The sequence below is a fragment of the Dama dama genome, chromosome 2, assembly GCF_033118175.1.
Source record: "Dama dama isolate Ldn47 chromosome 2, ASM3311817v1, whole genome shotgun sequence".
NCBI classification, from domain to species: Eukaryota; Metazoa; Chordata; class Mammalia; order Artiodactyla; family Cervidae; genus Dama; species Dama dama.
In genome coordinates, this window is record NC_083682.1 from 6,857,007 (window position 1) to 6,881,035 (window position 24,029).

General features: G+C 53.3%; 1 protein-coding gene across 1 annotated transcript; it reads right to left on the reverse strand.

The window, feature by feature from the left end:
• Window positions 1-9,976: 9,976 nt before the first annotated feature.
• On the reverse strand, window positions 9,977-23,524 carry SART1 (spliceosome associated factor 1, recruiter of U4/U6.U5 tri-snRNP). The gene is made up of 20 exons (XM_061163230.1): window positions 23,137-23,524; window positions 21,030-21,087; window positions 20,617-20,672; window positions 19,947-20,073; window positions 19,723-19,828; window positions 19,392-19,469; window positions 19,186-19,285; window positions 18,957-19,099; window positions 18,631-18,837; window positions 17,830-17,954; window positions 17,609-17,742; window positions 17,380-17,513; window positions 13,257-13,427; window positions 12,988-13,098; window positions 12,585-12,672; window positions 12,060-12,150; window positions 11,836-11,971; window positions 11,362-11,451; window positions 11,129-11,250; window positions 9,977-11,039 (listed from the first exon to the last, which is right to left on the reverse strand). Exons 1-20 carry the CDS (start codon window positions 23,447-23,449, stop codon window positions 11,021-11,023), a joined length of 2,409 nt encoding a protein of 802 aa, XP_061019213.1. The 5' UTR covers window positions 23,450-23,524; the 3' UTR covers window positions 9,977-11,020.
• Between the last annotated feature and the right edge of the window lie 505 nt (window positions 23,525-24,029).

Below are 24,029 nucleotides of genomic sequence, written 5' to 3' on the forward strand. Positions count from 1 at the left end.
TGACCAGGCATTGTACTTGGGGGGCTTGACAGAGCCCAGAGTCCTAACCAGTGAACCACCAGGGAATTCCCAGTTTCCCACTTTACCTGGTATATTTGTGTGATTTGAGGGGAGGGAGTGTTGTATCTATAAGCTTGGCCTTGTACTTTTCTCCATCCCTTAGTGATTCTATGACCTACTTTATAACCTTGTTTTTTACTTCCTGAAACCTTTTAACCTCCACTGCTTCCTCCCTTATTAGCCATTTAGCTCCTGTGGGTCATAGCTAGGAATTCTGATAGAGGCAGAATCTGCATACCATTCCCCTTTGTCATTCTCCACAGCTGAGTCCCACCTCTATTCTTTCAGCTTCCTTGTGGAGTCTAACCACATATGAATAGAGCTTCCAAGGTCAGCTGAGTGTTCCAAGCCCTTCTTCCTCAATGCCATGGCCAGTCCAGGTGACTGACTGCCAAACAGTCCTGACCCTGCTGCAGTTAGCTTTGAGACTTGGGGCCCGTCAGACTCCACGTGTCTGTCACTTCAGGACAACCGTTATAGCCAGGTCGTTCCCACTGGAGCCTCCCGATGCAGCCCAGCTCAGTTTCCTCCCTTGTCATCCAACCAGCCGTATATCCGTGCCAAGGAGCACCCACGGCACTCTGAACTGGCCGCGTAGTTTTTCTCCTTTCATCTGCAAACATGAGATACTTTTGACAGTTTCTCACATTAAGACATCCTTGCATTCCTAGAGTAAAATAGCCATGATGCATTTTCAGAATATTGCTGGATCTGGTCTTCTGATATTTGGGAGGATTTTGGCATCCAGGTTCATAAGTGAGATGGTTGAAGCTTTGCCTTTCCAGTATTTCCCTTGTCTGGGTGGTTTTGTTTTTTCAAGGTTATGCCAACCTCATAAAATGAATTGGAGAATGTTCTCTATATATGTGTTCTCTCTCATTATATAAGTGTTTGTGTAAGGTTGAAATTTTACACTTGTAAAATTTTTGGTAAAACTTAACTCTAAAGCCAACTGTGGCTGGCATTTTTGCAGTGGTAGATTTTTAACTTTAGATTTTTATTGAGAATAGGATTGGTCAGGTTTCTGTTCTTGAGTCAGTGATATTTATTTCTTATTTCATCTGTGGCACAAAGTTTAATTGACTTTTAAGTCTGTAACCTTAACTGTATCCAAAGTTGTATCCCCCTTTTTTATATCTAATAGTATTTGTTTGTGCTTTTTTCTTTTTCAATCTTGTCGATCTTGGCAGAAGTTCATTTATTACTCTCTCCTGAGCACTTTTTGTTGTCATGCCTCGTTGTTAGTTTCTTTTCTATTTCATTAATTTCTGCTTTTACTGTATTTCTCCTTATACTGCCTTTTAGTTTATTCTGTGGTTCTTTTTCTAACCCGTTTGGTTTTGTCCTTAACTCATTAATTTTCAGCTTTATCTCCTCCCTTCCCCTAGACTAGTTAGGGAATTTTCACACCTGAAGAAAAAGTGAAAGAATTATGAAGTGAGTACCTTCAACAGGGCCACGAGTTTATAACATTCTGTCACAGTCGACTTTGTTCATAAAAAAAAAAAAAGGTGTGTTTTTTTTTCCAAATAGTTTTTACATTTAGTTGTTGTATCTTTTTAGCTTCTCTTAATTTAGAATAGACTTCTTAACATCTTTTTGGTCTGTTTTTCATAAAATGGACATTTTAACAGTTCAAGCCAGTTTTCTTACAAAAATATCCTGGGCTTGGATTTGTGTGATTGTTTTGTATGCTTAGATTTGGGTTAAACAGTTTTAGCAAAAATAACCTAGAGCTTATGTGCTCTGACCGGGTGCATCACCAGGCGCGGAACTGATGTTCATCTGTCACAGATCACAAGGCAGGTGATACAGGATGCCCAACTATTGGTGACACTCATTTTGATCACCTGGTTAAAGGGATGGCTTCTAGGTCATTTCCCTATAAAGATTCCATTTTCCTTTTGTAATTAGGTGATATGTGAAACAGTCTTATATTTTAGGACTAAAATTTCCCTTAATGCAGCTCTCTAAGTATTTGTGTCTAGGTGTTTTTTGAGTTGAATTTTTGAATTGAGATACACATAAAATTTACCATCTTAACCATTTTTAGGTGTGCAGTTCAGTAGTGTTAAGTACAGTGACATTGTTGTACAGCCAACTTCCAGAATGTTTTCATGCCCATTATCAACTCCCCATTTGCCCTTCCTCCAGTCCCTGACAACTACCATTCTACTTTCTTTCTTTTTGAGGAAGGAGGCACCCACCACGCTTCATGGCTTGCACATCTTAGTTCCCAGAACATGGATTGTACCTGAGCCCTCGGCAGAGAGAGCACAGAGTCCTCACCACTGAACCACCAGGGAATTCCCTACTTCCTGTTTTTGATGAGTTTGACTAGATATCTCAGATAAGTGGGCTCATACAATAGTTGTCTTTTTTGTAACATGATTATTTTTCTTACTTTGTATAATGTTCTCAAGGTTTATCTATGAGAAATTATGGCATATGCCATAATTTCCTTCCTCTTTAAGGCTGACTACTGTTCCATTGTTTGTCCTGTGTCACTTTTTTTTTATCTAAATTGATGAGCTCTTGGATTCTTTCCACCTTTTACCGGTTGTGACTAATGCTTCTGTGAATATGGGTGTACAGATATCTCTGAAATCTTGCTTTCTTTTGAATATATACAGAGAAGTGGAATTGCTGTTTGTAATTTTTTAAGGAGCTACCACCATACTGTTTTCTATGGTGGCTGTACCAGCTTTCATTTCCCACCATCTGTGCACAGAGCATTCAAGTTTCTTCACTTCCTTGCCAACAGGTTATTTTTCTTTGTTTTTTTGATAGTAGCCATCCTGATAGGTGTGAAGTATTCCGTTTTTAGTGTTCCTTGGTTTCCATCATGATACCTCTTTTTTTCAGCTGTGCTGGCTCTTCACTGCAGCAGGTGGGCTTCTCCAGATGTGGCATGCGGGCTCCCAAGCGCACAGCCTCTGTAGTTGTGATACTCAGGCTTAGTTGCCCTGTGGCACGTAGGATCTTAGTTCCCTGACCAGGGATTGAACCCACGTCCCTTGCATTGATTGGAAGGCGGATTCTTAACCCCTGGACCATCAGGGAAGTCCCATCATTGGTAATTTTTAACGACAGCGCCTTGCAACTCACCACCACAAAACAAAAGCCAGGACTTGACAATAACCCAAGCTACCATATGCCTCCACTCTCCCTTCCTACTCCCCACCCCTCCCATTTTCTGTTCTCCCACCCCAAGTAACTGTCTTCTTGAATTACCTTTGCTCTTGTTTTCCTTCTTTGTGATTTTCTTGTAAAGCTATTTTTAACTTTAAGACAAGGATAACACGCTGAATATTATATTTTGGGGCTCTTTCATTTACCATTACATTACTGTGTTTCTCCTTATTGCTATATAATGCTGTAGTTCATTTGTTTGACCGTTGATACTGTTTCCTGTGGGACTGTATCAAATGTATCCATTCACTTCTTCTGATGGCTTTTGGGTCTTCCGCACATTTTCGCTGTTGTAGACATCCTTGTGCCTGTGTCTTTGTGCTTTGTGTGTGTTTCTCATGAGACAGTTCCTGAGTGTGAGATTTCTGTGTCCCAACTCTAGTCAGTGCCGCCAAATGCTTCCCAAAGTGCTTGCACCGTTGACATTCACCAACTGTGGATCCTTAAGGTGGAGGTAATGGCCTCTTCCTATAGTCTGTCGGTTTTTTCATAAGCTGTTTTTTAAGTTTACCTTAAGTGCAACATGTTTAAAATTGCTGTGTCTGTGAACAGGACCCTTTTTTATGAGGTGACTCTTTCCACCATACAGTTCCCTTTTATCTTAGTTTATTTCATCTCACGTTAGTATAGCTATCCGAGATTTCTTCTAGTTAGTATTTTTGCCTGGTAAGTTGTCTTTTTTTTTTTCCCAGTTTTATTGAGAAATAATTGGCATACATCACTAGGTTTAAGACATACAGTGTGGTGGTTTGATTTACATATATTATGAAATGATTACCACAATAGGTTCTGCTAACATCTGTCTTCCTATATAGATATGCCAAAAAAAAAGAAAGGGAAAAAAATTTTTTTTCCTAGTGATAAGTACTCTCAGGATTTCCTCTGTCAACACTTTTCCTGTGTGTCTGTCCTACAGCTGTTAAGTCTAACTCGAAGTTTGTGCCTTTCAACCACCTTTCTCCAGTTTCCCTTCTTCTCACCCTCTATCTTAATCCTTTTACTTTCACTTTTTAAAAAATATGTATTTATTTATTGGGCTGCACTGGGTCTTAGTTGCAGCATGTGGGATCTGGTCCTCTGACCAGGGATTGAACCTGGGCATTGCGGAGTACAGCATCTTAGCCACTGGACCACCAGGGAGGTCCCCTGCTTTCACTCTTTGTACGTGTTTTAGATGTCTCTAAGGGCATCTGGATTCTTTCTTGTTTCTCCTTTTTTTTTTTTTCTTTTTGCTTTTAAAATTTTATTTTTGTTTGCATCTGGATTCTTAAAAATAGAGTCACTATTTTTAACTGATAATGTCTATTAACTCTGCAATAATTGGTATATAGGGACCCAACTGTCTAATTTGAATGACAGTTTGGGTGGCTGTAAAATTCTAAACTCTTTTCCTTACACTTAGAAAACACGACTTCATTGTCTTTTTGCATCAGTGTTGCTGTTGAAAAACCTGATGTCAGTCTCTCTCCTGTGCATATGTGATGTACTGGCTCTCTCTGTAAGCTTTATCTCTGATATTCTTAAAGTCCTATGTGATATATATACAGGTGTGCGTTGTTCCTTTTTTCTCTTTTTGGCACTTGGCTTTTCTGGCCCAGTGTGCTTCATGTTTGTATTATTCCAGGAAATTTGTGTCCATTATTTCTTCAAATATTTTCTCCCCCCACGTTTATGTCTCTCTAGAATTGCTCTTATTCAAATGTTAGTCCCTTTACTGTCTCCCACATCTCTTAGGTTTTCTTTTACATTTTTAATTTCTTCAGTCTTTCTTCTTTGACGATTTTCTTAGTCTGGTCTTATAACTGACTGATTCCTAAGCTGTAGCCCTTCCATTGTGTATTCTGTCTATTGTGTTCTTTGTTTCCGCTCAGGTTGAGTTCTCTAGCAGGTTAAACCACAGTGGATGGTGCTGGGACTTTCCTTTATAGAAACTCTGGGATCCAGTGTCTAACACCCTTGAGCAATAGCCGCCTGGGGAGCAAGGCAGCCTTTCCCACCAACCCCTGGGTTCTTGTTGCAGTGCTGCCCCGGGGGTGTTAGCTTCTGACCCGCCCCATGTGAGCAGACTGGGCTTCATGGCCACTGAGATCTGGCAGCACGCAGGGTCTCTTCTGGGCTGAGGGGATACATGTGGGATTTTACAGTGTGCTGAGCAGCAGGAGGAAGTCTGTGAATGCAAAAGCCTGGGGCCACCGAGTGCTGGAGGAATCCAGTCCCCAGGGCTGAGACAGTTCCTTGGGGTCTGAGGGAGATGGGGCTGAGTGTCAGGCGCACCCCCTCCTCCAGCCCCCACACACTGATCTCTTGTCCAGGAACCCAGTACAGAGGCTCTTAATGTGGGAGAGCCTTCAGTGTGCAAAGAAGCCACATTGGTACAGGGCCTCGTTGTAGTTGGAGGAAAAGGCCAACAACTTGTCCTTAGTAATTGCCCACATGTCCCCCTAGAAAATTCCTTGGGCTGAGGGACGCTGGATTTTGTCTTCATTCAAGGCCCAACCATCTCCGCTTCCCACGTCTGAGGAACACGTAAGGCAGCTTCTCAGCAGGAGCCACTGAGAGAAGAGCATCGACGCGAGGGAGGTCGGGACGCCGGCAGTGCTCGTGCTCACATGTGATTCATGGATGACACACTCGGGGAATCCAGAATCCTTGTGGAATGTGTCAAGGCACACGGCGTACCCCGCCTGGTGACAGGAATAAACCGTTAGCAATGATCAAGGCTGTCTCCTCAGTGGTGGCAATTTCTTCAGCTATTGTTAGGACAGCATCCGATGATGCTTAAATATCCACTTCATTATGTAACTTTTGCTTGTTCACAGTGATGAGCACCAGAAACCCTCATTATTAGCCAGTCCGGGTGGTTCAGCATGGAGAGAGGGTTATGACACTGTTTCATTAACTTCCAGGAGAAGAGTTCTTTTCTCTTCCTTGGGGTTCAAACTGCATGAGCTGGGCCCAGTGAGAGGTGTCATCAGTTCCTGGCTCCATATTCAGTCAACGTTCACGGACGCTGCCAACAAGGGGCACGATAAGCATGTCCAGCCAGCAGGTCAGCCCTGGTCCTGGGTGCAGCAGCCCAAAGGGTCGCTCGGATGATACAATCCAGGGACACGACAGCGGCCAACACGGTGCACGGGTCCGAGAGCGGCTGTGACTGGTGGGCCGCTGGTATGTTCCACCACCCAGAGGGGACTTCACTTACAAGGCCTTAGTCCATCAACCCTCCAGGGCACAGACTGGACTGCGTGCTCGAGAGCACTTGGAGAGTAGTGGGTGACCTGTCTTACCGGCCTGCTTACCATCCATGGCCTCTGTGGGGAGGGCCTCCCCTTCTTTGGTTTCCCTTTCTGTCCCAGGCTGACAGGTGAGGCACATTCTGCCTCCCGTCTCCTCCCCCTACTGGGGAGCACATAATGACTCAGCAAGCTTGCCCCGCTTAGTGTCTCCCGAGCAGGGGTACAGGCGAGGGAAGAGGCAAGGCTCTGCAGAAGGGCAGGGATCAGCGTCTGCACTAGACAGGGCTGGGTTAGGTGTGGCAGCTACGGGGCCTGGAGCACCAGGCTAGGGGGCTTTGATGAGTCGCCTGAATTGACAGGATCTGGTGCGTTAGGAGTCAGACGGGAAAACAGGTACTGAGGGAAACACTGGGATCATAGGAATGGAGACCCCCAGTGAAGCTGACTCTGACTCTGGAAGTGGCCCCGGGGGAGCGACTTGGACTCTCAATGAAGCCCTGTGAGCGAGCACAGCCGTCTCCAGCCCACACCACGATGAGGACATTCAGACCGGCAGGGTACGGGAGCTCATCTAGACAGAACTTCTAGAAGATGAACTTCAGAAACAATGAAAATGACTCCAGAGGAGAGATGAGAGGCAAGAAGGAACAAGGAGGAGTTCATTCTTGATGGAAGATGTCCGATTAGGGGGTGGTTCTTAAAAAAGTCAAGATAATGTCCTGGAGAATGAAAACATGTAAGACTAGTGACTTCCCTGGCAGTCTAGAGGTTAAGACTCCACACTTCCAATGCAGGGGACTCTGGTTCGATCGATCACTAGTCAGGGGATTAAGATCCCACATGCCACAGGGCAACTAAGTCTGCATGCTACGAGGAGGACCCCCAAGGGTAGCCACAAAGACCCAGCACAGACAAAAACAAATAAAATTTTTTAAAAAGGAAGTATTACTTGTATAGAAGAGGAACTACTCTGTTTAAGAAGAAGAGGGATTTTCTAGACCATTTTAGGTGACTCACTGTGATGGTTAATCTTTGTGTCAACTTAACTGGACTCAGGGGTTCCCAGATAGCTGGTGAAATGTTATTCTGGTGGGTCTGGGAGGGTGTGTTTGGAGCAGCAGACGGAACACAGAAGGTTCCCCTCACCAGTGCAGGTGGGCTCACCGCTCCACCAAAAGCCCGAAGAAGACAGAGAGGTGGGGGACGGCAGGTGCCCTCAGCCTCAGATGGTACACCCGCCTTGGGCCTTCAGGTGTCCACACTCCTCAGGCCTTCAAACTCAAACCAAACTCACAGCACCAGCCTTCCTGGGTGTCCAGCTCACAGATGGCAGATATGGGAACGTCTCATGGTCACGGGAGCCAATTCCTGCAATAAACCTCCTCAGGTATGTGTGTACACCCTAAAGATCTGTTTCTCTCGAGGAACTCTGACAGACTGACTCTCGGGGGGTCAGAGGACACATCCCAGGAGGGGGCCTGGCCTGGGCCCCAGGATATGAGCTGGGGCATCTTCTTCACCAGGCAGCCCCGGGGTGGGCGGTGGGGGTAAGGCAGGGACCCTGAGGGGAGTGGGGGACGGCTTCCCTGTGGGGAAACAGAATTGGATGAGCTGGCAGGAGCCACAGGGCAGGACTGGCCACTGCGGCTTGACGGGCTTCAGCAGACCTGGACGGGGTGTGGGCACAGCTCAGAGAGGGGAGGACACCTCGGGGTGGGGGTGGCCATCCTGCCCCGGCTTCACCTGCAGGCCACAGCTGACACCGGCTTTTGGGCTGAGGTTCCCATCACTAGGCCTAGAAGGGCGGGCTTCCTTGGGGGCTGCGAGGGAATATAGCCGCAGCAAGTGAAGGGGTCCTGGGCAGGCCTTGGTGCCTTAGCAAGGATGCCACACAGGCTGGGGGTGGAGAGGCAGCCACCCAGGCCTCTGGAAATTAAAGCTGGGCTCCCACGCCCTTTTGAAGGCACGTGTCACACTGAGCAGGGACTCCCTCCCGTCGCCTTCTCACCTGCCAGTGTCCTTGTTCATGGCTGCTCACCCATCAGACCCTCGGGGCCCAGGGAGCCGGTCTGGCCCTGCTCCTCCTCAGCCCCAGCACCCCTGATGCTCAGTAAATATTCGCTGAAGTAATGAAAGGGTGAACATTTTCGACTCCACTTTACACCAGCCCTGGAAGTCTGACGTAGAACGCAGTCAGTGGTAATTTGCTGCAGACAGTGGCCCAGCTGGCTCTCCCCAGGCCTTGGCTAAAAGACCACATTGACCCCCACATCAGCCCGAGTGGAGGCATCACTGCCCTGTTTCCAAGGGGCTTAGTGGTACTGGTAGGTCCAGGCGACTTACATGATAGTCACAATCTAAAAATTGAGACGTTTTATTCAGTGGGAATTTTCAGGACTTCAAACCTGGGAGACAGCATCTCAAGTAACCCTGAGAATTGCTCCAAGGAAGCGGGGTGGAAGAGTCAGGTTTTATAGAAGTTCGCAACAAAAGGCAGGTAGTCTGAACATCAAAAGTATTTTTGTGAATTAAAACCGTGGATCTCAAGGAATTTAGTGCTTTTTTCTGTAAGGGAAGATGCAAGAGTCTGGGCTCCCTGAAATCACTCCTTTCGTACGCATCTCAGCTCTGGGGCCGGCATCCTGCAGCTCTTCACATCCTGAACTCTCACTGCTCACTGGAGGCAGCAGCTGCTGCCCGACGGTTGTTAGAGGGAAGGCATCAGCATCCTTCCCGGGTGCCCTGGAGGGCTGGGCTCACTGACGGCTGACACCATTTCTCAGTCCCCACCTTCTCCCTGGGCTCTGCCTGCCCTGGGAGCTCAGGCCTCGCAAGACTTGTGCTGCCCGCTTCGCCCCTGGAGTTGACCGGACTCCACGCTGCCTCCCCGCCCCCGTCAGGTGGGCAAGCACAGCCTAGGTAGGGGGCAGCATGACTCCGGGCACAGGAGAGCAAGCACAGGGCCGGGACGAGGCCACAGGAGCGGGGAGATGGACTGCCAGCCAGGCAGGTTTCCTGCGGGCCCCTAGGAGCCCCTCCTAGTCCCTGGCTCACCATTTACTGTCCCCTCAGCCACAGGGTCAGAGTGTTAGGAGACACCGTGGGACACGGCTGGTCAGTTCGACCCAGGTCCACGCTGCTCTAGACATGACCTTGGATGTTTTTGGCTCTGATGATGGCAACAGCTTCCTAACAGGCTGCAGCGGGTAAGGTGTGAGCTTTGACAAGAGCTTGGCCAGATCTGGCGCTCCACCGCCAGGAACAGTGGACCATCGTCCGCAACACCGGACGTGCCGCGTAGGTTTCTGGGAGAAACAGACTGCGATTCCCCAGATCCTAGACCCAGCCTAGGCATCCCACAGGGACCCTCCCTGAGGAACCTGCCCCAGTGAAAATTAAATCAGAATCAGACCCCAAAACAAGGAGACAAACTAAAGGACATTACAGTGTTGGGTGGGTCTGCCATGAAATAACTGTCATCAAAAGCAACAGGTTAAGGCAACTATATTTTGTCCCTTGTTTACATTTTTCTGTTCTTTTCTTACATTTTCTAAGGTTATTTTAATCCACTTTTTTCTTTTCATTAAAAAAAAAAAATCTGTGAACCATCGGATGGCCACGCGTTCAGGTGGAGGTAGGGGTGGTGGGATGCTGGTTTTCTGTGACTCCCATGGGAATCACCAGGTGACCAGAAGTCACCTTTCCCTTGATTCAGGCTCTTACTGTCCCTCACGGAGTTCACGCCGAGGAATCTCACCTGCCCTGCTAAGGGGACAAGGCTCCCAGGAGGTGGGTGCTCTGAGGAACCGGGCCTCTCACTCTCCACATAGACTACAGGAGCCTGTAATGCCCCCAGACCCAGCTGCGCCCATCCTGGCTGTGAACAGATCGATTCTTGTAGCACTGGAGACTGGGAGAGACCAGAGTGACTGAGCCTCTAAAACACATCCCACTTCTTACCCAGAAGCCAGCGTTGCAGAGGATAAGGCGTGGCATTTAACAGCCACAGCCAGGACCGATGCGACCATGCCGGGAGCGGCTGGGGGAGGCGAGGGTGAGAAAGCAAACCAGCTGGCTTCCCTTTGGCTGGCTGGGCCTAGCGTGGGCTGGAGAACTGCCTGAGAGGAGCCAGGCCAGTTCTCTGCCTGCATCTCTGTTATCTGTGTCACCTACGACCAGGTCTCACCTGGCAGAAGTCAGACCCTAAGCCACCTCTTGAGGGGCCTTGCTCACCTCCACATTCCAGGTAAGTGAATGAAATGAGCTCACTTAATCATCACAAGCCATCCTATGAAGCAAAGGTGTTTTGGTCAAACAAACGGCAGAACTAAAGCCCAGAGAGGTTCAGTGACTGCCTGAGGTCACACAGGTGATGACGGAGCCGGAGGGCAGTGTCGCCAATGCTCCGTCTGGCACCGCCTGCCCTCTTCCCAGGTCTGACCCTGGAACCTGCACCAGGACCGGGGGAAAAAATAAGGAGGGAGCTTTATTTAATATTAAAGTCGGGGAAGGGATCAGAAGGGAGGCCGGCTTCACTTGGTGATGGTGTTCCTGCGGAAAAAAGAAGAGCGTGAGGCCACAGAGGGCTGGGACCCCCCCCCAGCTGCCACCGCACACAGGCCCCACGCCGCCCCACTCACGCGTTCATGCTCTTGCCGCTGCCGCTGAGCACGATGTACGGGGTCTTCTGGGCCTTCTGCTTCTCCTGGAGCAGAGCCACGGTGCCCAGGGGTGTGTCACTGGAGCTCATCTTCTTCAGGAGCTGTGGGTCAGGGCCAGTCAGCATGGCAGGAGCACCCCAGCACCTCAGTACCCCCCCAACCCCCAACCACACACCCCCAGAGGCCACCCCCACCTCCCCAGGGGCACCCACCGCCTCCTCGTCCAGCTTCTTCATCCGCCGCTCTGTCTTCATTTTGCCAGAGCCCTTCCCGTGGAAGCGGTGGGACAGCTGCCGGAAAGCCTGTGACCCGGGCAGAACACCATCAGAGCCACCGGAGCCCTCGGGGCAGGGGAGGGCGGTGGCTCCCCAGCCCGGCTGAGCCGAGGTTGGGGGGGGTGCGGCTGGGAAGGGGCTGGGAGATGGTCCCAGCCCTGGCACCCTCCGGGAGCCCCCGAAGAGAGGGAAGGATGTGCTGGAGTGAGGGAGCCGCAAACCCCAAGAACGTGGGAAAGAGAAAAGGCGGACAGTTGCCACCAGCTGTGAGAGCTTGCGGGGCTGGCTGGGGAGGGGGCAGGCGGGCAAAGACACCCTCCTGCCAGGCCTGCAAGGGAGGGACCGCTGTGCCCCCAGAGCGATGGACACCACGGTCCCCCGGCCCAGACTCCAGGGCGCAGCCCCACTCACCTCCTTGGGTGTGAGCTTCCGGCCCGTCTCGTCCACATACTCGATCTTCACATCAGGTTTGTAGCCGTCTTTCTCCTTGAAGTCCTGGGTGAAGCCGCGGTACTCCTCCCGCCGGCTGTACTTATCATCGATGGCCCTGTTGGAGGCACATGGGACCTCAGCGCTGGGCGCTGCCCCCCGCCCGGGACCCCAGCAGCGTGGCCCCGGCGGGCCCCTGCACTCACATCTTGTCCTCGATGCAGTACACGGCCGACGGCAGGGACTTGTTGGGCGCCTTCACCCGGGCCACCTTCTGCACCGTTGTCTCCAGCAGCCCTGGGGAAGGGGGGATTTGTGAGAGTCCAGGCTGTCCAGTGCCCCCAACAGCACGGTGGCCCCTGGGGGACCCTCCGAGCTGTGCTGTGGGAAGGGACAGACATCAGTCCCCTCGTGCAGACAAAGGAAACGGAGAGTCAAGAGAAATCAGGCGCCCGTCCAGGGCCACTGGTTCAGCACACAGCAGGGCTGTGATCCCGACGCCGAGGTCTCTGTGCCCCTGCCTGCACCGTGGCCACGCCACTGCTCCCCGCGGAGAGGCCGAGCCTCCAGGGGGCAGTGGGGCCTGGTGGGGGCGTGTGCGCACAGGCAGTGCGAATGGGTAAGGCGGCGCAGAGAGCCCCGTGACTGCCGGGCCCAGGGGGCGGGGAGGAAGAGGGCAGGGGGCCAGAGGGCAGCTCCCAGGCCACCGCGGGGCAGCCCGAGCCCCTTACCTTTGTTCTGACACAGGAGCAGGGCGGCCGCCAGCCCTCTATTCACGATGGGCTCCTCGTCCAGGATGGTGGTGGAGGAGGCAGAGAACTGGGGGGGCGGGGAGGGCGGAGCACACAATGATGGGGGTGCTAAGTGGGCTACCCTTCTGCCCGACAGTCACCCCTCCCAGGACCGTGGTCCTTGCTGTGCTCCGGGCCCTGCGCGACGAGACGCCTCACTTAAAGCACAACAACCTGCGAGGTCCACACACCCCATTTACGCAGGAAGAGGCCAGGGCTCTGAGACACGGCGGCCCCAGGGTGGGGAGGGCAGAGCTGAGCCCCCAGCCCAGCGCCTACCCCGATGGGCCCCTGCACCCGGCAGCCCCTCCTGGCCCCCAGCCCGGCTCCTCGCCCTCCTCACATCTTGCTGCTGCTTCTCCTCGTCCAGGTTGACGGTGCTCCAGCCCATGTTCTCCTCCCCGTCGGACTCAGAGCCGCCATTGGCCGAGCGCTCCTCGTCCCGTTCAAAGTCCTGGAGGAGGGATGACCAGGCTCAGTCCAGGCCCCAGCCAGCCCGTCCCCCTTGAGCACTGAGGCTTGTCACTGAGAATTGGCAGAGCCACCACCCCCGGCGCCCAAGAGCAGAGCAGGCCCAGGGAGTGTGCGGGAATGGGCTGCCCGAGGACCCACCATGAGCTCTTCCTGGTCCTCCCGGTTGCCGGCCAGCCCGTAGGTGGGGATCTCCCCTAGAGTGCGGCAGAACTCGGACGTGGCGTTGAACACGATGGCCCCCTTCCGCTCCGGGTCCTCCTCCTCCCAGCCCCGCTGCCGAGACTCCAGCCTTTTGACAATCTCCACCACCTGGGGGAGGGAGCAGCTGTGGGCAAACCCAGAAGTTTCTAGGGGGGTGCCATGGAGACCCAGGACTCCACCACCCTCCCTAGTGGCAGAACAGCATGCCATTCCACCGCCCACAGTGGACCAGACTGGGCTTTCCTCTTCCCTGACCCCTAGTCTGCTCTGCACTGATCTCGCCCACTCTCTTCATCGCTCCGAAGTCGGCAATGGCTCCCCTCTGTCCTCTGAATTAATATCCAGAATCCTGCACGGCCCCTCGTGAGGACAGAGGCCCCAAGCCTCTGTCGCTCCTCCTCCTCCGCTCATTCTCGTACCCCTCGCCTTCCTTCTCCCGCCCCTCCTCCACCACCCCCTCCTCCCTGAACAGACCCGGCACAGGCTGGATGCTCCGTGGGCCTGCCCCCTGCTTCCAGCTCTGAACCACCACCCACCACCCTCCCCACTCCTCACGGCCAACACCTGACCCTGCGCCCACCACAGGCCACCCCACCTGGCAGGGCTCCGAGGGCCGCCAGAACTCCGCCCCCGACACCACTCCCACCAGCACACAGGGACTGTCCAGGATCTTCCCCCCTTTTCCCTCTTTTATTTTTGGCTGCTGGGCATGTGGGATCTTAGTTCCCAGCCAGGGACTGAACCAGCAACCCGAGGGAAAGCATGGAGTGTTAGCCACTGGACCATCAGGGAAGACCCTCTCTGCTCTTTGAAGAACTCCTCTTGCCACACCAGCCTTCCTGCTCTGCCCCTGACAGCAAACTCGTCAAAGCTCCCGTGTCCACCTCTGCACTCCTTTCCTTACATGACATCACACTTTTAAATAAATGTCATCCTACACATAAAAAGCTTACTTGTAACACACGCGTATGCCTTTAAAAATCACCACCACCGAAGAAACACCATGTCCCCATGACCTGGCTGAAGAGCATTAGTAACACCGTTTCAGGCCCCACAGGCCTCCTCCCCACATACCTGTGGTCACGATTCACGGCCTTTCCTTCACAGTTTAGCACATAAACACCTCCCCATGAACAGTCTGTTGTTTTGTTATGCATTTTTCAAACATCACTCAACCTGAAGCACACTGTCTGATTCTACTACAAGTTGTTTTCACATATACACAGCATATATTTTAAGGTCAGTCTTGACGTAAGCAACTACAGCTGAACAGCTTTTCACTAGAGAATCCCATTCCGGGCTGTGACTGTACCAGTGTAGCTCTCCCGCGCACCGAACACAGCCTCTTCCTGGGACCACGGGCAGCACAGCTAATGCAGCCTGACGCGAGCATTTCTCGGGGGCTCACATGGGGTGTGGTCCGCTGAGACACGTGATCTCACTCTACGAGGCTCGTCCCGCTAGGAGTCCCACTCATCAGACTCCTTTACATGCCCCTGCAAAGTGTGGACAAGAATTCTGGCTACTCCACATCCTCACAGACACCTGACATTATCCAGCCTGACATTTTTGCCAAGTGAGGCGGGTGTGACCTGATCTACTGTTTCAGCTGTCTTTCCTCCACTGCTACCCAGATTGGGCCTCACCTTGTGTTTCAGTGGTCACGCATCCTTGCACCTCTGTGAACTGCCCTTCTGCACGTAGACAAATATCTTCTCCATTTGGCCTATCTTTTTACATTCTTCATGACATCTTTTTCTTTTTTTTTGCTGTGCCACAAGGCAGGTGGGATCTTAGTTCCCTGGCCAGGGATCAAACCAGCACCCCGTGCTAGTAAAGTGGGGTGTTCCAACCACTGGACCACCAGGAAAGTTCCCTTCAGGGTGTCTTTAAAATAAAACTAAATTTTTAAACGAAAATCAAGTTTTTAATTTCTAAGTAGTTAAATGCTGCACACAAGGTGAATATATTTGACACCACAGAACCATATACTTAAAAATTGGTAAGATGATAAATCCTACGGGTATTTTAACACAATTAAAAAAAAAACAACCTCTACCATGGTCATAAACAAAATTTTTCACGCTTTTCTCAAATACTAAGTTTTAAATTTTAAGTTCTTAATCTTTTATGTGAATTTCTGCACAAGGTGTGAGGTACAAACCACATTTCATATTTTTCCAAATAGATAACTGACTGTCCTGACACCGTTTACCGAGCTGAGCACCTTTCACACTGGGCCACCTCATGTTCTGCAGCAGGAGTCTGTTTCTGGAGTGTGGGGGCCACACTCAATGCCCCCAATATCACAGGGCCTCAATTACAACTGTCTTAAAAGACTTGGAAGTGGCTTCCCAGTGGCTCAGCGGTAAAAAATCTGCCTGTCAAGTAGGAAGTGAGGGTTCAATCTCTAGGTTGAGAAGAACCCCTGGAGAAGGAAATGGCTCCCCACTTCCGTATTCTTGCCCGAGAAATTCCACGGGCAGAGGAGCCTGGTGGGCTATGATTCACATGGTCGCCAGAGTCGGACTCGACTTAGCGACTGAACAACAAAAAGACTTGGTATCTACTACAGCAAATCCCACCACCTGATTAGTCCAAGGGTCTTGGCTATTTGGGGCCCTCGGATCTTCTGTGTAAATTTTTGAATCACTTGGCCAGATTCTTCAAAAGCCTACTGGGATTTCTACTGGAACTGCGAGGATACAGACATCTTTACAACATTACTTTTATTCATTAATATGGTTGTTACAGACTGAACTGTGTCCCCCCAAAATATTCATACATTGAAGCCCTTGTCTCCAGTGTGGCTGCACCTGGAGACAGGGCCTTTTTTAAAGAGACAGTAAAGGCCAAATGAGGTCCTCAGAGTAGGCCCGAATCCGGTAAGCTCGTGTCCTTGTAAGAAGGACAGAGGCACCAGGGAATTACACACAAAGGCCATGTGAGGACAGCGTGAAAAGACGGCCACCTACAGGCCAAGAACAGAGGCCTCGAAAGACAGCAAACCTGCCAACACCCTGACCTTGGACTTGAAGCTTCCAGAAGTGTGAGAATACACTGCTGCTGTTTCAGCCACCGGATCTGTGGTATTTTGTTATGGCAGCCCTGGGTAACTAAAACAACATGTCCTGTTTAATACCTTTCAAAAACGGACTACAGTTTTCCTCATAGAGACCTTGCGTGTCATTCATTCCTTTCAACTTTGTTGCTAAGCTGATAATTCATTATCCATGATGCCTTCTATTGCTTATCTGTGTTACTCCATTATCTATACTGCTTTCATGAATGGTGTCTTTTTAAAATTACATTTTCCATCTTCTGCTGGTGTATAGAAACAGAGTGAACTCTCACCTATTAATCTTGTATCCAGCAACCTTGCATATCAGTGCTCCAAGAGGGACAGCAACAACCACGGTCTCAAGGCCCCCTCAACTCTCCACCTCAGCTCACAGCATCATCCCATTCCCCTGCTCCAGCCCACCTGGTCTTCACACATTCTAAGGTCATCTCGCCAAAGGACATCTGCTGTCCCCATGGCCTGAATGCCTGTCCACTCTGAATCTGGGCAAGGCAGACTCCACGGCGTCACTTCAGTCTCAGCTCAAAGGCACCCCTTGAAAGGTCTTCCCTGAACACAGGGCCTGGGAGGCCAAACTCCGGGTACTCCTGTGCTGTCTGCACGGCTGTCACCAGCAGAGATCACTCAGCTTGCTCGTGTTCACAGGTTCACTGCCATTTCTGCCCCATGAAAGGCAGGAGACCCCTTGGCTGTCCTGTCCCCCAGTGACTTCCCAGCCCTAGGATGACGCCTCACTCACAGCAAGGCAACAACACACACACCAGAAGGAAAGAAGATGGAAACAACGAACCGCTAAAGCATCCCATAGTGAGAACACGGCAGAAACCTAGAAACCCACCAATAACACGGTGCGGAACAAAAGAGGATGCAAAATGGAATACGGGGACTGCCTACGACGGCGTGGGAACACGTGCCCCCGAGGACAGGTGACCACAGACGCACCTGTCACACGGGCCCCCGCCCCTGGAGCCCCCTCACCTTCTCGCCGCTGTCCCGTAGCTGTTGCAGCTGCCGCAGGCGGCGCCCCTTCTCCAGCTGCTTCTGCAGCTCCAGCTCAGCCTCGTCCTCCTCCAGCACCTCTGGGGACCCAGAGCGCGGCGCGGCGCCCTCCTCTGGGGAAGACACAGAAGACGCCCGCTCAGACCAAAGCCCAGCTCCTCTCCAGGCCCTTCAGGTCCCACCCCCACCCCGCAGGCCGGGCCCTCACCCTCATCACTGATGTCCATGTTCTCCACGCGGGTGTCATCTGACGGTGGAAGCTGAGGCACAGGCTCCTTCTCCCCCTCCTCCTGGGGCTCCTCGTCCACCTCAGGCACCCGGCGCCGCCCCCGGCCCCGCAGTCTACGGGCAGAGGCTTCTCTGTGACGCTGGCCCCAGGGCCGGCCCAGCCCCCACACCCAGCCGTCTCCCAGCCATCTCCCAGCCCACCTGGAACCGAAGTCCCCATCCTGAGTCTGGTCCCCAAGCGGCAGCAGGTCATCGGCCCGCATGATCACCTCCTTCTCCTTCTTGCGGATCTTCTTTACCCTCCGCTTGGTCTTTTTAAAGGTCACCTGAAAGGAGGAGAGACGTGAGGGCGGGGGGAGGCAGACAGCACAAGTCTACGAGTGGACGCTGCTTGCTGCTACTCAGCAGTTCACGTACGTGAGCGAGACGTGAGACGTGAGCAACCATCATCCCATCTGTTAGATGAGGACAAGTAAAGCAGCAAGAAATTAAATACCTTGTGCAAAGTCACCAGCTCCTAAGCAGGAGAGCCAGGACAGTGAAATCCCTGGTGTCTGGTTCCAGAGTCTTGCTCTCAACCACGTAGGCAAGCAACCTACTGAGCCAGCAGTCTACCTGAATGCCCACAGAGCATCCCAAAGGTGACACCCTACAAAATGACCACTTACCAGACCACCACCGACCCTTGTAACAGTCCCTGTGAGGTGGCTCCTGCCACCCCATTTCAGAGGGGGAGCCTCAGGCTCACAGTTAAATGACACCCCAGGCACAAGCTGGCGACGTGGCAGAACCTGCACACCAGCTCGGGGGCACCTGGCTCACAGTCCTTGTTCTGTCTACACCGACTGCCTCCCCGCAGCACCGCCACCGGGCTGCCAGTCACCGCTCTCCACAGGGACCAAGTACCACGCGATTACCTGATCCCCCTTCTAGTGCCTTCTGGCAGCCTGTGGCCCCTGAGAAGAGGGAGGCGCACGTCTGGGCGGGGGCCTCAGGACTCACCATCTCCTCTGGCGTGAGGTACTCGGAGGCAAGCCGGGGTCCGACTGTGCTCAGAGACTGGGCCTGCAGCCGCAGCTTGGCACGGATCTCCTCTAGCTCGCGCTCCCGGAGGCCGTCAGCCACACCGCCCTGCTCCAGTCGGAAGGACTGCGGCCGCTCGCCTTCAAGTTCCTCATCGTACTTGGACAGGATAGAGCGAGGTTTATGCTGCAAGGCAAGAGGGACAGGTTGGGATGCAGTCTGGCTCCTGAGAAGCCTCAGAGCCACCATCTCCTCCCAAACCACCCCCGCCCCCCCGCTGCCTGGTGCCCACGCTGCCGGCCTGCCTGGGCCAAGTCGTCCACGCTCTCGTCCTCCACGTACGGCAGGTAGTCGGGCTTTTTCTTGCGCAGCTCCACGTTTTTCTCTGCCCGCTCCTTGTCCAGCAGGTTCACATTCACCAGCACATCCTCCTCCTCCTGCAGCACTCCTGCAGACAGAGCGGAGGCGGCCGGTCACGCGCCCTCCACCCAGCAGGGCCTGGGCCCCCAGCCAGAGCACCCCAGTGCCACCCACCTTTGTCCTTGAGGGTGAGGATCACCGTCTCCCCCTCGCGGAAGGAGTCGATGGCATGCTCCACGGTGAGGCCCTGCAGGTCCCGGGCACTGTACAGGTCCTAGAGGCGGGGCAGAAAGTGCAGCCCAGTCGGGACCCGGCCCGGGGATTCCAGCACCTGGGACAGCAGCCTCCCCGGCCCCTCCCCCCACCTGCCGCAGCCTCACCTGCCGCCTCTGCTCGAACTCCTCCTCCACCAGGGTGCTGACACCAAACTCCTGGTCCATCTCCTCCAGCAGCTTGGCCTACAGGACAGGGACGGGGCAGTGACCTATGACCTCAGGCTGTTCTGGATCACCGGAAGATGGGGGGGCCTTACTAAGTGGGGATGCAAAAAGCACAGCCCTGAACAAGCAAGCTGCTGAGAATCCAATGCAGGCACCACTGACCACAGGCCCCCCACCGCTCTGAGCCCCCACCTCACCTCCCCATGGTTCGTCTGCGGCCCCACCAGCCATCAGGCCACCAGAGGCACTGAGTGACACCCCAGCACCTCACCCTCTTCTCTGCCAAGTCCTTCTCCTTTTGAAGCTGCCGGCTCCTCTCAATCCAGGCCGCGGTGTCATCCAGCCAGGGATCGTCCTCCCCCAGGGTCTTAATCTTCCTGAAGACAGAGGAGAAAGATCCTCTGGGGAACCAGCTCCTGCTCCCCCCACCCTGACTCCAGATCTCCTGGGCGCTTCCTCGGGCCCTGCCTGGGCCCACCCGGCAGGGACCCTCACCCCAGTTTTTGGTTCAGGATACGCTTTTCTTTGGCAGCCGCCAGCTTCTCTCGTAGCTCCTCGCGCTGTCGCAAGGCCATGGGGTTGATGACATCGGCGGTCACGGGCTCCTCCTTGGTGCCCGCCTCTGGAAGGGAGGCCCAGGCGTGAGGCTATGCCTGCCCAAGGCTGGTGGGGAAAGGAGGGAGCCACTCACGCTGCCCCGTCCCACTCACGGGGCCAGAGGAGCCAGAAGCGGGGGAAGAATCCTCTGCCTCCTGACTCCCAGGTAACCCCACACTCCCACATCACCCCCACAAGAAGATGGGGCCCTCCATGCCTTCCAAAGCCCCTCTGGTCATACTTAAAAACCAAAACAAAAAAGCCCAACATGTGCACAGCGCAGATGAGTCTGCAGCACTGTGCGCATCTCCTGGTCCCTCTAACGCTAACGCTACCTCGCAGCCAGACTGAGGCTGCCACGTCGACTGCTCAAGCTTAAAGAATCAGCCGACTCCCAGACCCCATCACAGCAGCAAGGAAGCCCCGGGCCTGCGGCCAGCACCCACGCGGGACCACTGAGTGGTGCTGATTTGCACTCCAAGCCCATTTTCTTCAAAAATCCCTCCTGACGGCCTTGCACCTTGACCCCAAATGCCCTCCCTTCCACCACCCTCGGCCCCACACTCACCCTTCTTGACGGCATTGACCTCCAAGGGTTTCAGCCCCAACTTTGCCCGGAGTTTACTGAGGACAACAGATACAAGCGTTATGAGCTGTCCAAGAAATGGGGGCACCAAATGCATTTCTGTACAAATGGGGAGAAAACAGGAGGGGACTAGGCGGTCCGAAGGGTCTCAAACCTCGGGCCTGACCCAGCAGTGGGAGGAGCACTGGCCTCCTGATCAGGCGGAAGGCCTGGCCTGCCTCCTAGCCAGGGCAAGGCCACCCTCTCCTGGGCCTCAGAGTCCAGTTCAGGAACTCAGATGGTTGGCTAGGTTGATTTACATGACACTTCAAACTTCAATCAGAACGTGTACTACACAAAAGCCTCCCCAGCTACCCCAGAAGAAAACAGAGACATGAAAAGGAGACAGAACTTACTTGGTCTCCTCGATGCTGAGTGACGAGGCATCGCCTGAGCTCGTTTTGGAGCTGGCGGCTGGAACAAGAAGCAGCAAGACTCAAGAGCTGAGCACTGGGCCCAGGAGCCGCAGCCCTGGCTCCAGGCGCAGGGCCGAAGACGAGGCCAGCACCTGGGCCTGCTTCCTCCCCGCCAGGAGCTCCTTCCACCCAAGTCCCAGGCTCCGAGAATGCTGCTTCTCCCCACACCTTCCTTTCCTGATCCAAAGGGTCCAGCTTTCTACGTCCTTCACTTTGCCACCTCTCCACTTTTGCCTATCCTGTGCTTTCAACCTGCACTGCCCTCTCTGGCCTCAGGCTGTTAACAAAATCCTATCAGACCCCCACTTCCTCCCTGGAGTCCTGCTCCATTACTGATCAGCATCAACTAACTGCTCTCCTCTGCACAACATGGTCACAGTCATTTCTGGACCTGATTCTCCTCACAGGGTAGGGACCGTGTTGGCAGCATAACCATGTCCTCTGTGTAATTCATGCAGTGAAGAAATATACTTATTGGAGCCTCTTCCGTGATGCTGCTGAGATCACTGAGATAAAGGAGCATTTAGGACCTCCTCGACTCAGCTCACAAACAGCAACTGACTTCACTGACCACCACACGCAGAAGTCAGATTCCGACTCAGATGGAGCTGCCCCTACCAGGAGCCACCACAGCTCACCATTCCAGCATGTTCACCTCACAGCCTACCTCTGTCCCTCTTATCCCACTTGAACTCTGAATCCCAACCACTCCAGGCTCTCTCCAAGATCACCAGCCTCCTTGCTTCAAAACCCCAAGGATTCTTTTCAGCTCTGGTTTTCATCTGCTCTCCAGTAGGGTGTGACACAGATGATCACTCCCACAGATCCCCTGACACAAGACTGTATGGTTTTCCTGCTTTGGGGGATAGCCTCCCTCCTTTTTCTGTAGCCTCCTGCTCAGCCTTCTACTAAAACCTTGGCGTTTATCAGGTTCTGCTACCAACCCTGGCTTCCTGCTCCTAGTCTCTCAGTGGACTTCACATGCCACCTAAACACTCATGATTCCCTAACTGCTCTATCCAGCCCAAACCCTGGGTTTCTCCATGCACATCAAATTCAACACTCGCCAAAACGGAATTCAGTTGTCTCCCTCCAAAAATCTGTTTCTCTTTCAAACTCCTGAAGTTCAGTCGACAGCACTGTGCAGGCGTGCTTCAGTCACTTCAGTTGTGTCCAACTCTTTGCAGCCCTATGGACTGTAGCTCTCCAGGCTCCTCTGTCCATGGGATTCTCTAGGCAAGAATACTGGAGTGGGATGCCATGCCCTCCTTCAGGGGATCTTCCCGACCCAGGGATAAAACCCGTGTCTCCTTTGTATTCTGCATTACAGGCGGACTCTTTATCACTGAACCACCAGGAAAACATCAGTAGAGATCACTACCACTCAACTAATTGCTCAAGTCAAAATTCAAGGCGCACCCTCAATTCCTTTTTCTCTTTCCAGCCCTCATCCAAATGCTAAACTCCATCACCTCCTCCTCCAAAACACCTCTCCAATCTGTCCACGTCTCTCCATCCCATGGCTGATGCCTCGGTGCAGGCCACTATCAGTCTTCATCTCACCTCCAGTCTCTACTGCCCTTGTCCCAGTTCTCAACACAGTGATCTTTGCAAAACATGAATGAGATCAACTCACTCGTCAGTTCAAATTCACAGCTTCCTCTCTAAACAAGTTTCAATTTCTTAACAGGGCCTATACAGCCCTTCGTGTTCGGAACCGTGTCTCTCTTACAGACTCCTGTCTCTGCTATGAACTCTACACAACTTTGACAATAACACGTTTGTTCTTGCCTCTGCACATGCTGCCATCGCTTCATTCATTCAACACATTCAGGGAGGGCTCGTGATATGCCAATTGAGGAAAACAAAGAAAATCTCTACCCTCAGAGAGTTTAGCAGAGAAAGACAACCTTCAGTCCCAAATAGCCATAGGAAGACCCTTTAAAGAGTGCTGACGAAAAAGCTGGGGGATGCCTCGGCCTCCAAACCCAGAGCCCCCCTACCCGGGGCACCTCCGGAAGCCCCGCCCCCTGCACAGGCCCCTCACCGGCCTCGTAGCCATCATCCCGCTTCTCCCGTTTCACGCGCCGCTCGGACGGCTCTGTCTGGCTGCGCTCCCGCCCGTGCGTGCTGCTGCGGGCCTCGGTTTCGGCCCCGCGCCGCCCGCTCCCGCGCTCGCTCCCACGCTCTCGGCTTCGCTTCCGTCGTTCGCCGCCGCTGCCGCCGCCGCCGCCGCTCCGATGCTTGTGTTTTTTGTGCTCCCGGTGCCTCGGCGGCTGTTCGGTAGCGCCCCCAGTGCTGGCCGCTGCTGTGGTTCCTGCCGCCTCCTTTTCCCCGCGGTGCTTCTTTGACGATCCCATGGTGGTCTGTCCGCCCCGAGCCCGGCCGCCGCCGAGCCCCGACGACGCAAAATGGGAACACTTCCGGGTCGCCCGACAGCCGGTGTCCTGTTGCCGGAAACCAAGAGCGGCTGCTTCCGCCGTTTGCCTCGGAGCCCGCCCCGAAGGCTCATGGGAAGGCCGGTATCTGAACCCGACTGCGCAGTCGCAGGCAGCAGGGCCGGGGTAGCGGTGGCCGAGCCGGCCGGCCGACTGCGCATGCGCGCCTCAAGGTTCGCGACTGGGTCCGGGGAAGACAGTATCCCAGAATGGGACCTAGAGACCATCCCAGCCAGGATCGCCAGAGCTGGAAGCACCTTCCCGGCTTCCCTCTGTTTCACACCTTCAATTACGGATGCTCACTGGCTCACGGACTCTCCCTGGGCAGCGCCCAACTCTCCAGTAGGCGTCCTCCTAGTGTACTGCCTGGGGTCGTGACTCCATCAGGTGTTAAACGACGTAGCATGTTCTCCTCCCGAGACCCCCCAGCTCCACAGTCCAGCTTCCAACCCCTACTACTAGTATTGTCTGCCAACGCTGCTTTGCCACGCTCCTTGGATTG